Raw genomic sequence first — 14,157 nt, 5'->3', positions numbered from 1 at the left:
TGTCAGCGCCATACCCCACTACTCCCTCTAGTGTGTTTCAAATTTGCCTCAGAACAGTCCTGTAAAAATGTAAGATTCCCTGGGCTTCAGACTTCACAAAGACTTTAAGAGTCAGAGTATTGGTAGGTCTTTTACATAATTACTCCCAGCCTCCTCTCCCATGCACCCAGCTGAGGCTACACAGGGCAGATGAGCTGGAAAAAGTTTGAATTAGTCCCATTGTTGTCTTGCCAATGATGTTTACATCCCAGGAATGAATAATGAAACAAATAATACAGACAGACTTATTTCTCACTTTAGCTTCAAGGTAGCTGTTCTGTGCTTTACCAGCCTTAAGTTAGCACAGTAAAGTAACCAGTAGAGCTGCTGCCTCACAGCTTCAGAGACTTGGGTTCAGTCCTGACCTCTGCATGTGGAGTTTGCATGTTCTCCCTCTGACTGCCACACCTTCCTGTTTCCTCCACATCCCAAAGATGTACACGTTGAAAGGTTAATTGGCCACTGTAAATCACTCCTAATGTTTAGGTGAGTGGTAGAATATGGGGAGAAGATAAGGTATCTTTATTAGTTACATGTACATCAAAACACACAGTGAAATGCATCTTTTGTGCAGAGTGTTCTGGGTGCAGCCTGCAAGTGTCACCACGCTTCCAGCACCAATATAGCATGCCCACAGCTTACTAACCCGTACATCTTTGGAATGTGAGAGGAAACCGGAACACCTGGAGGAAACCCACACAGACACAGGGAGAACGTACAAACTCCTTACGGACAACGGCTGGAATTGAACCCCGGTCACTGACGCTGTAATAGTGTTACGCTAACTGCTACACTACCGTGCCTGCGATTAAAATGAGAGTAGCGTGGGTTTGGTGTAAATGTAAAAGATGGCCGGAGCGGACTTGATGGGCTGAAGGGCTTGTTTCTGTGCTGCACCACTCCATGACTCTGTAATTCTTTTCTTTAGCCTTCTGGAATATGCTTCAAAACATCCGAACATTGCAAAGTCAGTGCAACACTTTGTCAGCCTGGTCAAGGGTCTCCTGGAGAAACTACTGGACTACAGATTGGTGATGAGCGATGAGAGCAGGGGAAACCGCATGAGCTGCACTGTCAACCTGCTGGTACGTTCACTGAGCTTTGCTTTCAGCTTGTCTGCTCAATACCTTCACTCTGCCATTTCCATCTCACTCTCTTTGTGTTACTCTTGGCAGCTCTGCTATACAGACCCCAAGCTTTGTAATTCCCTCCTAAAGCCTCTTTGCTTCTTTCTCTACAATACCTCTTTATTCTATCTCTGTGACTGAGCTTTAGACCAACTTCCCTAATTAATTAAAGCCTGCCTTTGTTTTCCCACATCGCCCTCCAGCAGCTGTCTCCAGCTTCAGCCCCTCTCCTCTCCTCATCTGGCTCCATCTGCCCTTCTGTTTTCTTTGCCTGCTTCCACCAATCACTCACCTGCCTCTGTCTCCCAACTCCACCTGTACCCCTCCCCTACCTGGCTCCATCTGCCAATTATCCTTCACTCCTCCTCGGTCCACCAAGCACCTATGGCCCTTATATCACCCTTCCCCCTCTCCTCTTTACTCTGGCTATCTTCCCTCGCCACTCTCAATCCTGATGCATGGTCTCAAACCAAAATGTTGACATTTCCTTCCACCCCCCACAGATGCTACTTGACCTGTGGAGTTCCTCCAGCAGATTGCTTGGTGTTCCAGATTATAGCATCTCCAGTCTCCTGTATCCCTCTTCTCTAATATCTCCTTTTATTTGGTGACAATCTTTGCCCGACTACTCTTGTGTAGGGCATTGGGACATTTTACGTTTGACCACAATGCAAAATCCAAGCTGGTGTTTTGCTTTAGAACAGAATAAAATGTTAAGGTATAATGTATTTTCTGAAAGTGGGACAAGGTCTATAGGGTTCCCTGTGGCATCTGAATCAATGTTATACACTGCCATAGAAGATACCAGATATGTTAATATGGTACTCTCCAAGGATATATTGAGTTTTGATAAGCAGAGATGAACTGAGGCAGAGATGAACTAAGTCAGTGCAGACTTAGTGGCTGAAGGGCCTGTTTCCATGCTGTATGACTCTACGAGCACAGGAGAAGCATTGTGGTAAGCAAGGGACGAAAGAAACATTGCTTAGGAACAGCCCTGCAAAAGGTTGACAATCCTCCTGGAAAGATTTGGGTCACTTGTTCAGGTCCTGCTTGGTTAATGGTGAGAGGATTGATGGAGATTGTCAAAAGGGGTCCAGATCACCTTGTACAATTCTCCAGAAGAGGGGAATGTTTTTTGTTATAGTCTCGGTGATTATCAGCACTCTGTAAGAACTCAATTCTGAAGAGATGTGGAAACTAGTGTAAAAATTAAATTTTGGCAAACATATCATTACAGATGTGTTATACTGATAAGGAAATGGAGCGAAATAGAGTGACATTCCCAACAGGGAAGGAAAGTTGCTTCATTGGCTCATTAGTCCTTATGTTTAGATTCATTAAATCCTGAGGTGAACAGTCAAGTTGTGAGCAAACAATTTACAAGCTTTAGCCTGTGAACTGGTTTTGCTTCGCTGTAACATCATTGGGTCCTCACTAAGAAGAGAATTCTGTAAATCTCAGCTGTCCAAACTGCAACCTGCTGGCCACACCATCCAGTTATCAGTCTGTGAAGCCAAGACACTTCAACCTCAAGGTGTAAATCAGTCTAGGTCAAATCTGGTGCACCTGGAGATAACATTCATTAGCATCCTTGCTTATTTGCTGTTCAGACCCCACCAAATCAGGAACATTGAGGCTTATTAACATTTGCAACTCATAATTTGAGAGAAAATTGCCTGCAACTCATGAAGGTCTGTTGGTTGGATACACAACATCAATGTTGACATGAAGCACTCAGTGACATAGGGAGGCTACTATCAGGAATATGAATGCTTTAGACTTGGATCCTTAAGATTAGTCCAATTAGGACCCTCGACCTGAAACATCAACTGTCCATTTCCATCCACAGATGCTGCTTGACCCACTGAGCTCCTCCGGCAGTTTGTTTTTTCCAGATTCCAGCATCTGCAGTCCTTTGTGTCTCTGATTAGGAGTCTCACAGCTCTAGTGACCTGGGTTCAATCCTGACCTTGGGTGCTGTCTATGTGGAGTTTGTACATTTTCCCTGTGACTAGATGGATTTCCTCTGGCTTCTCCGGTTTGATCCCACATCCCAAAGGTGTGTGGGTCAGTAGGCCATTATAAATTGTCCAAATTAATCCATGCACTTTCCCTTGTGTGGGAAGGTTTTGCCTAGTGAGGACAGACATGCCAGACTACCAATGGTGGAAGTGGGAGGTCATATGATTAAACATTTTCTTAATTAGAAATATCAGTCAAAACTATCATTCATACAAGACTTCGTATCAGCACTCTTGCTAGGTAACAGATACTGGCCTTGACAACATTCTGTATGAGTTGTCCTCAGGTGATGTTGTATCTCACTGACCTAAAATTCATCTTTTTGATACTTCGACCATGCCTCTGCAGCAGAGAGAAGAAATTATAGAATTGTCACAGCTTTACAGGCCATTCAGACCATTAAATCCATACCAGCCCCATGCAAGGGCAGTCCAGTTTGTCCCTTTCCCCTGCCCTCTCCCCATGTCTTTCACTATCCTTTTGGAAAGACTTGGGTGGGTTCCCCAGGGCCCTTTTGATTAGTTGTGGAAGGACTGAGACTGTCTGACATTGACAGGAAGAGGCCAAGATCACTTTGCACAAGTCTTCAAAAGATAGAAATGTTATTATCTAGACCAAGGTCTCAGCAGTTGCACACTTGTATTCAAATCACAAGGCTTCTGCTTTGGGGCAAGGCTGGGCACTTCTAAATTTGGGAGTGGACCTCTTCCTAATTTTCAAAGCCCATGCTGGGCCTAGTGGGGTTTGATAATTAGGCATCATCCAGACTGTGATGGTCAATGTCAAAAGTTGAGTTTATTGTCAGATGCACAAGTACATGTGTGCACAGGTGCAATAAAAATCTTACTTGCAGCAGCATCACAGCATTCACATCATATAAGCAGCATTCACAAGAAAAATATAAATTAAACATAAACTATACACAATTTTTACAAGAAAGAACACAAATAGAACACAAAAACTCCACTGGGTTCAAAGTGGTCATTGTTTTGCCCTACTGAGGTAGTGATTAGGGTTGTGCAGGTTAGTTCAAGATCTGAATGGTTGAAGGGAAGTAGCTGTTCTTGAACCTGGAGGTGTGGGACTTCAGGCTTCTGTACCTCTTGTCCAATGGTAGCTATGAGAAGATGGCATGTCTTGGACCACTCTCAGTGAGGTTGGGGGTGGCAAGGATGTGCCAATTACCTTCATTACCAGTCAGTTCCTAATGAATCATATTGTAGAGTAAGAGTATCTGAGAAAAATTCAGGCCTTCAAGGTGGTCCTTCTCTGCAGGCTGGTCACTTGGTGGCAAGTGAAGACATTTGAAAGTAGCCGAGGTCTGTTGAAGACGGTGTGAGCAAGGCTCAGCAATGGTTGGAAGAAAATATCCAGCCCTTTGGAGCTTTGATCCGTCAGATACTGTCAGATTTTACCACCCTTTCATTTGAGACAAATCATCCCTAACCAACCTTCATGTGAATTGACAGAATGTTTCTGGAGCTTTACCAGCCAGGATTGTACAGTGTATTTATTCTTGTTATTTGCATAACTTAGCATTTCATTATGGTGCTGAATTTCCAACTGGCAATCAGTGAATTAACACAATGAACTACCTGATCTTAATTACCTAGCTGCATGTTTTAATAATGATGCATGTTGGAGGTTTTCTGCATGAATATCTGACATCAGGGAGCTGGTTTGTTTAATTTAATCTTGAGAGGCAACAACTTGAATTAAATAATTGAAGGAGAGTTTAGAATAGCTCAGAAGGTAATACAATCCATTATGTCACAGTGTAATGTTTTACACATTCACCTTTGCTCCCTCTTTAATTTTTCATTGCAGTACAGAAGGGGGCCATTAGGCCCATCGAGTTCCTGTTGGCTCTTAGAGCATTCCCATCAGTGCCATTCCTGCAGTTATTTTCCCTGTAACCTGTTCTCTCTCACATGTCCACCAACTTCCCCCTGATTTTCCTGCTATGTGACTGCACTATGGTAACTTACAGTGGCCACTTAGCCTACCAGACATCTTTGGGTTGTAGGAGAGAACTGAAGCACCCATGGGAAACACACACAGTTGCATAAGAACATGCAAACTACACACAGACAGCACTGGAGGTCAGGATCGAACCTGGGTCCCTTGACCAGCTGTGGCATTTTGCCACTTAAAAGTGATTGGAATGCTAAGAGATGTGTCCCTATTCTCCCGAACTAATCCTTAGGCCAAGACTGGTTAGGGAGAACAGGAACACATATTTTAGGAATCTGATCCCACACACTGAGAATTTGAATTCAGTTGTAATTAGTCTTGATATAATAGACTGGCAGCGGTGAAAGGAGTGTTAAACTTGCTAGAATGTCAAAAAAAAAGCCTAGCCAGTACTCAAATACTCTTTTGGAAAATAGACTGTTGGTCTAGAAATTCATTTACGAAGCATAGTGGTTTGTACGTTGTGCTGGTGAATGTTGTTTCTTGGCCAGTTACAGACATGTGGTTATTTTATATGATTGCCAGGATCCACAGTTTTTCACTGAGCACTTATAGGTTTTATGAAAAGACCCTCTGGATTTTGGAGGGGCCTCTTCCTAATATTTATGGCCACGTGCTGGCTCCTTTCTCTGTGGTGCTTGTCCTTACCCTGTGAGGTTTTCAATTCCTTGTGTGGTCTGTTACTTTCCCATGGGGTTTGTTACTTCCAGCATTTCAAGGGGTCCCAAAGTTCATGGTATTAACTTGGTTAAAGAGTAAGTTTTTATTGGATGCTCCAGTGTGGTGGAGACTCTGTTGCTGTGAAACAGGTGCACAACACACAGCCCATCTCTGGGTTCCATCGGGTCCAAGTTACTGTTACATCAAAGCATAAGAAGCTAAAAATTCAGAACAGCAGTAGGTCATTCAGCCCTTTGAGCTTGTTCCACCATTCATCAATATCATGGCTGATCTACCTCAGTGGTATTTTCCTGCACTATCCCCGTACCACTTGTTTCTCCTCTTCATGAAGGAATTTTCTCACACCCAGATGGCCGACCATTATTCTGAGACCGTGAACCCTGGTTCTGAGCTCCTTGTCCATGGGAGACACCCTCCCTACATCCAGCCTGTGTAGGTATTTTGTAAGTTTCAATGAGGTCTCCTCTCATTCTTCAACTTGACATAATGGAGGCCTGGTATACTCAATTTCTCCTCATGTGACCAATTTGTCACCCCTGGAAGTTGTCAGGTGAACCTTCACTGCACTTCCTCTATGGCAAGTGTATCCTTTTTTAGGCAAGGAGACCAAAACTGTACCTAATATTCCAACTGCGATCTCACCAAGGCCCTGTAAGACTTCTCTACTCTCGTATTCAAATCCTTCTGGAATCAAAGCCAACATACCATTTACCTTTATAATTCCTTGCTTTGGTACTTTGTGAATTGTCCACAAGATAACCTGGGTCCCTTTGAACATCAACATTACCCAGTCTCTCACCATTTAGCAAATAACCTCTTCTTTTGTCCAAAGTGGACAACTTCACATTTTTCCTCATTGTGTAGCATCTGCTGTGTTCTTGCCCACTCACTCAGCTTGTCTGTATCCCCTTAAAGCCTCTCTATATCCTCCTCGCTTGTTTCACAACTCCACCTAGTTTTGTATCACCAGAAAACTTGGAAGTATAACACCTCATCTCCTCATCCAACTTGTTGAGATAGATTGTGAAGAGCAACCGCCAGTCCCTTTGATATCCCACTAGTCACAGCCTGCCGACTGAGAATAATCCATTTATTCCCACTTTGCTTTCTGTCCAATAACCAGTTCTCAATCCATGTCAGTATATCACCCCCAATTCCGTATACTATAATCTTGTTGATTGACTTCCTGTGTGGGACCTTGTTGAACTCCTTTCAGATGCTTTGGGGTTTCACTACTTTTTGTTTTCATAAACCAGCACCTACACCTACACAGTAATGACACTTTCAGTGTCGACCACATAGCCACTGGGATTTTTCCACCATTTCCCCTGCACTGACAGTGGCTTTGTTGTCCCATAGTCTCCTGTCAAACTCGCTCCTTTACCCCTGTCCTTTCTCTTCCTCACCCTTTCTACTTTCAGAGCAATACTCAGAGGTTGAAGTCCCCTATTCGGCTCCCTCTCCCCTCACCCAACATCTCTCTCCATTTGCAAGGGGATGGCAAGAAGTGTTCAGGTTCAGCTTCTGATGAAAGTATCATAGAAAAGCAATAGATTGCCTTCATTATTTCCAGATCTAATCTTAAGACAGGCCATTGTCCTGATCCTGTTGGGTGACAGAATCTTCCTGCAATATTTTGGGGTCATAGTGTCTAGAACACAGAAAGCGGGTCTTTTGGTCCAGTGCACATTGACCGTCAAGCATCTATTTACATTCTATTTTAATGCTATTTAATGTTGTGTGTGTTGTTTAAGTAAACAGATGTTTTTGTTTGTGTCCACAGAATTTCTACAAGGATATTAATCGGGAAGAGATGTACATAAGGTACGTGGGTCCTTGAGACCATGTGATCTTTTTTCTTAATAAGGTCAGCGTTGTAGAGTCATATTTCACTTGAGGCATTTTTTCTGAGGCAAGGTGAAAAGTAAACGTTTGCTGTTAAAGAGCTGCACATTATTTTAAAATGCAAATTTGGGGCAAAGTAAAATATTGAGTAATCAAAAGGAAGTAATCAAAATCTTAGCTGATGACAGACTCAATCATGTACTGTTGCACCTTTGCAGACTGTGACTGAACCTGAAACATGTCTCTTTAGTCCTTACTTGATCCATTGAAATGCAGAATCTGCAAGTGGCATTTCTCCGTGTCTGGAGACTTTTATCCCTGGAGCACAGGAGGTTGAGGGGTGACCTTATAGTGATATATAAAATCATGAGCGACGTAGATAAGGTGGACGGTCACAGTCTTTTTCCCAGGGTAGGGGAGTCTAAAACTAGAGGGCATAGGTTTAAGGTGAGAGGGGAAAAATTTAAAAGGGACCTGAGGGGCAACTATTTCACACAGAGGATGGTGGATATATGGAACAAGCTGCCAGAGGAAGCTGTAGAGGCAGGTGTAATTACAATGTTTAAAAGACGTTTGGACAGGTGTATTGAAGCAACGATTTAGAGGGACATGCACCAAATGTAGGCAAATGGGAATAGCTCAGGTAGATATCTTGGTCAGCATAGATGAGTTGAGCTAAAGGGTCTGTTTCCATGCTCCATACTCTACTGGTATTGGTATTGGTTTATTACTGTCACTGGTACCGAGATAGAGTGAAAAACATGTCTTGCATACCGTTCACACAGATCAATTCGTTACATAGTGCATTGAGGTAGTACAGGGTAAAAGAATAACAGAATACAGAGTAAATTGTCGCAGCTGCAGGGAAGTGCATTGCAGGTAGACAATAAGGTGCAAAGTCATAACAAGGTAGATTGTGAAGTCATGAGTCCATCTCATCATATAAGGGAACCGTTCAATAGTCATCACAGTGGGATAGAAGCTGTCCTTGAGTCTGGTGGTATGTACCGTCAGGCTCCTGTATCTTCTGCCTGTTGGGAGAGGAGAGACGAAAGAATGACCCAGGTGGGTGGGGTCTTTGATTACGCTGGCTGCTTCACCAAGGCAGCGAGAAGTAAAGATAGAGTCCAAGGAGGGGAGGCTGGTTTCTGTGATGCGCTGGGATGTGTCCACAACTCTCTACAGTTCTTTGCAGTCCTGGGCAGAGCAGTTGCCATACCAAGCCATGATGCATCCAGACAGGATGCCTTCTATAGTGCATCAATAAAAGTTGGTGAGTGTCAAAGGGGACATGCCACATTTCTTTAGCCACCTGAGAAAGTAGAGGTGCTGGTGAGCTTTCTTGGCCGTGTCATCTAAGTGGTTGGACCAGGACAGGCTACTGGTGATGTTCACTCCTAGGTACTTGAAGCTCTCAACCCTCTTGACCTCAGCACCATTGATGTAGACAGGTGCATGTACACCACCCCCTTTCCTGAAGTCAATGACCAGTATGAATCCATAATTGTTAATGAGGTTAGTCTGAGCCTTGACTGATGGGATTCAAGTCAGTATATAAAGCATTATTGAAATCCTCCAAAGCCTTACTCATCTTTATCACTGATCTCAACAACCAGGAGGAATAGAACGTGAAAAGTGAGCTCCATTTCATTGCTGGCTCTTTTGGAAGATCCATGCATTGACCTTGCTCATTGAAGAAAGTTTTAAACAGACAAATGCAATATAGGATGGCTGGTTTGAAAAAGTGATCTGAGTTTTCACATTTCCTTACGACGTAGCGTCATAGTGATACACAGCAAGGAAGCAAGCCCTTCGGCCCACTAAATCTGCATTTGTCAACCACCCATTTAAACTAATCCCACATTCCCATCAATTCCACCCAGATTCTACCACTCACTTACACACTAGGGGCGATTTACAGCAGCCAATTAACCTGCCAACCCACACGTCTTTGGGACGTGGGAGGAAACCGGAGTACCCAGAGGAAACCCACACGGTCATAGGGAGAATGTGCAAACTCCATACAGGCAGCACCCGAGGTCAGGATTGAACCCTGGTCTCTGGTGCTGTAAGGCAGCGACTCTACTAGCGCAGCACTGTGTCGCCCCAGGAGGCCAATCAGCTCATGGAATCTATGCCAGCTCTCAACGCATTCCCATCAATCCTATTCCCCTGTTTATTTCCCCACAACCAACCCGCACATCTTTGGGACATGGGAGGAAAGAGCCAGCTCCATTTCAGTGCTGGCTCTTTTAGAAGACCCCACAATTCTCTTTCACATGTCCATTGATTTTGTCCCTATTTCTCCCACCACCCACTTGTACTAGGGGCAATTTACAGCGGCCAATTAACCTACCAAGGAGCATGATTTTGGGATGTGGGAGGACACCCATGCGGTCACAGGGAGAACGTGCGAACTTCCACACAGACGGCACCCAAGGGCAGCATTGAACCTGGATCCTTGGAGCGGTGAGACAGCAGCAATACCTGCTGCACCACTGTGCTGCTGTAGTAGGAAGATGAAAGTTGAGGTCAAGTATGCTCAACAGGGAAAAGAAGATGATGATAAACTCCAAATGTAGCTTGTTGCATTATATGGGTATGGTTGATATAGTTATGTTACTGGAGTAATAATCCAGAGGCTGGATTAACAATCAAAGACGAACTCAAATCTCACTGTAAGAACTCTGAGAGTTTGGTTTAAGAAAAAAAAAACAGAATCAGTAAAAGTGACCCTGAATCTTGTTGGTTGGTCATTAAAACAAAACTAATTAAATAGCATCGGGTAGGAAAGGAACATACTGTTTTTCATGTTGAGGCCAGATGCAGGTTGGAGGAGCAACACCTCATATTCCGCCTTGGGGGTCTCCAACCTGATGGCCTCAACATCGATTACTCCAACTTCCGGTAACCCCACTCCTTCTTTATCGTTCCCCCCCCCCCCCCCCCCCCCGCCACCCATCCACTCCTTTGTCTTCCCTTATTCCTATGGCTCCCTCCCCCGCCTTGATGACCTGCCCATCTACTCTCCTCCCCTCCTCCATTCTTTATTTCATGGTCCACTGCGCTGTCCTTCCAGATTCCTTCTTCTTCAGTCCTTTGCATCTTCTACCTATCACCTCTCAGCTTCTTACATCTCCCCGCTCCGGCACCCACCTGCCTTCCCCTTCTCACCTGGACTCGCCTATCACCTGAACTCAGCTATCCCCTGCCTACGTCTGCTCCTCCCCCTCCCCCCACCTTCTTATTCTGGCTTCTGCCCTCTTCCTTCCCAGTCCTGATGAAGGGTCTCGGCCCGAAACATCAACTGTTTATTTCCCTCCATGGATGCTGCCTGAGCTGCTGAGATCCTCCAGCACTTTTTATGTATTACTGTTTTTAACCATCTAATCTACGTGGGACTTCAGTATTGTATCAGTGCTATTAACTCTTTGCTGTCTTCTGAACTTATAAACCCATTCAGTTCTAACGTTTCCCATTATGATTCCGGAAAGGATGCAGCAACTCATATAAGTGCATCTGCAATAGGTGCTTTTAAATCGCACTTCCAATGTAATGAAACTTCCCAAGATGCTTAATTGGAGTATTATCAAAAAAAAAGATGAAACTTGATGTGAAGCCACAGAGAAATGAGGATTCATCAGCAAGGGCTTGAGGTTTTAATAAGCACCTTAAAAAGATGGAGAGAGGTGGGCATACAGAGGAATTTAGGAAGGGAGTTCTTGAACTCAGAGACAAGATAGCTGAAAGCATAGCTCCCAGTGATGGAGAATTAAATCAGGAATGAGCAAGAGATCTAGAAAAGTTGTAGGGCTGGGGGAGTGGACAGAGACTGGGGGAAAGAGTGTGTGAGGGCACAGAGGGACCATGATGAAGGTTTTAAAACCAACGCACCGTAGAGCAGTAGGCAAAGTATGTGAACAGATGTAGGAATAATGGACGAAGAAGGCAAGAAGCTGAGATATGCACAACAGATCTTTGGAAGGATGCAAGCTTAGAGCAGAGATTTTGTGTCCAGCCACTGCCAGCTCCAGAAACAAACAATCATACGTCAAGGTTTAGCCACAGCTGAACTGAAGCAGAGGTGGAGCTGGCTTTATGTTAATCTGTCATCCTCATAGCAACCTCCCCTCCTGGCAATGTGCTCCTCCATCACAATCCTTTGCACATCCTGTCTCTTTGTCAGGAGACACGCACCATAGACGGCAGGGTACAAGCAGGAAGGAGCATCTCTGGGAGTTCTCAGCATTGACTCTAGACTCCACAAAGTCTCCTGGCTTCAGGTCATGTATTGTCAAGGAACCCTCCTTCTGTTTACCACTTACCAACCAAAGTCAGCTGATGCATCAGTGTGCCTTCATGTTGAACAACACTTGGAAGAGGCACTGAAGGTAACAAGGACCCAGAATATATGGGGGACTTCAATGACCATCACTGAGAGTGACTTGGTAACACCACCATAGACTGATGCCACCATGTCCTGAAGGACAGACTGGGACTGCGGCACGTAGTGAGTGAACCAACACATGGAATAAACTTACTTGACCTCATCCCCCCAGTCCACCAGTGCAATTTGCATCTGTCCATGATAGCAAAAGTAGAAGTGACAACTGCACAGTCTTTGTGGAGACAAGGTTTTGCTTCACACCTCCACTGTGTCGCATGACATTTCACACATGTGCATGGAGTTGATTCAAAACACATCTGACAGATCAAAACTGGACATCTATGAGGTGCAGGAGAAATGTAATCAGCTGCAGTCTGTAACCCCATGGCCTGGTGTATCCCTCGAGCCAGGAGATCACCCTGATTCAATAGGGAGTGCAGAAGAGCACGTTGGGAGCCACGTTAAGTGTACCTCAGAATGAGGTGCCTGCTTGGTGAAGTTGCAACACTGAACTACATTCGTGTTAATCAGGAATTCATAGAACTAACCAATCTCACAAATACAAGATCATATCATAGCTCTACAGTCTGATGGTAGACAATCAAACAGCTCATGGGAGGAGGATCCAAGAACACCTTTGATGATCTTGGCACATGAGTGCTAAAGTCAAGGTTATGCATTCATAACCATGTTCAGCTAGAAGTGCCAAGTGCCTTAGACATCTCTACCATCTGTGAAGCCAGCCTTCAGCCATTTTGATTCACTCCATGTGATCAAGAAATGACTGAAAGCACTGTCTAGAGAAAAGGCTCTGGGACCAGGCAACATCTGTGCTGTAGTACTGAAGACATTCACTCCAGAACTAGCTGCACCCCCTTGCCAAGTTTTTCCATTACTGTTACAACATTGGCATCTACCTGACGAAGTGGAAAATTGCCCAGGTATATCCTCTTAACAAAAACCAGGATAAATTCAGTCCAGCTAATTACTGCCCAATCTGTCTACTCTCAAACATGAGCTGATGGAAGATGTTGTTGTCAGTGCTATTAAGTCCTACATACTCACCAGTGAGCGAAAAACAGACTGCTGAAGGAACTCAGCAGGTCAGGGAGTATTTATGGAGAGAAATGGGCAGTCAGCATTTTGGGTGAAGACCCTTTATCTGGACAGAAAGAGGAGGGATGTTGAAGATGGAGGAGGGGAGAGTGGAAATGGTGACAGAGGCTGAGAGGAGATGGGTGGAGGCAACAAAGGGCTGCAGATGATGGAATCTCTATTTTCTAACCTGGATCCACCTGTTGCTTGCCAGCTCTTGCTCTACCCCTTCCCCTCACCTCACCTCTTTATATGAGCTATCTCCCCTCTATCTTTCAGTCCAGATAAAAGGTTTCAACCCGAAATGCCAAATATCCATTTCCCTACACAGATGCTGCCTGACCCACTGAGTTCCTTCAGCAGTTTTTTTTTGCTTCAGATTCCAGCATCTGCAGTCTCTTGTGTCTCCATACTCTCCAATAATATGCTCTGTGATGCCCACTTGCAATTTTACCAGAAACACTTGGCTTTGGACCTGACCACAGCCTTGGTCCAAACATGGACCAAAGAGCCGAATTCTAGAGGTGAGGTGAGAGCGTTCCCCTTGACGTCAAGGTAGTATTTGACCAAGTGTGATACCAAGGTGCTCTGGTAAAACTGAAGTTAACGAACACCAAAGGGAAACACTCCGGTGGCTGGGGTCATACTTTGCACAAAGGGAGACAGTTTTCGTTGTTGGAGGTCAATAATCCCAGCCCCAGGACGTAGCAGCACAGAACATCCCAGCACAGAAGCAGGCCCCACCATGTCCATGCCGACATTTGTGCCTATCTGCACTAATCCCATTTGCCCATATCCTCCTATACCTTGCCTTTTTAAATGTCTGTCCAAATGTCCCTTAAATGTGGTAATTGTAAATGATTCCACCACGTCCTCTGGCAGAAAGTTCCAGATATCAACCAATCTCTGAGTAAAAAAAACTTACCCCTCAGCTCTCCTTTAAAACTCCTTCCTCACACCTGAAAATGATGCCCTCTTGTTTTT

General features: G+C 44.6%; 1 protein-coding gene across 2 annotated transcripts in view; it reads left to right on the top strand.

The window, feature by feature from the left end:
* Window positions 1-14,157, top strand: part of LOC127569055 (dedicator of cytokinesis protein 2-like) — a 528,829-nt gene that overhangs the window by 418,590 nt on the left and 96,082 nt on the right. For both annotated transcript variants that reach the window (XM_052013336.1, XM_052013337.1), the window contains exons 35-36: window positions 968-1,124; window positions 7,630-7,670. In XM_052013336.1, coding sequence (XP_051869296.1) covers window positions 968-1,124; window positions 7,630-7,670 — 198 coding nt within the window. The remainder of the gene's footprint in view (window positions 1-967; window positions 1,125-7,629; window positions 7,671-14,157) is intronic.

This window comes from Pristis pectinata, chromosome 4 (genome assembly GCF_009764475.1).
Source record: "Pristis pectinata isolate sPriPec2 chromosome 4, sPriPec2.1.pri, whole genome shotgun sequence".
Lineage (NCBI taxonomy): Eukaryota > Metazoa > Chordata > Chondrichthyes > Rhinopristiformes > Pristidae > Pristis > Pristis pectinata.
The sequence above is the reverse complement of the archived record's forward strand: the minus strand, read 5'-3'. Positions and strand labels throughout refer to the sequence as shown.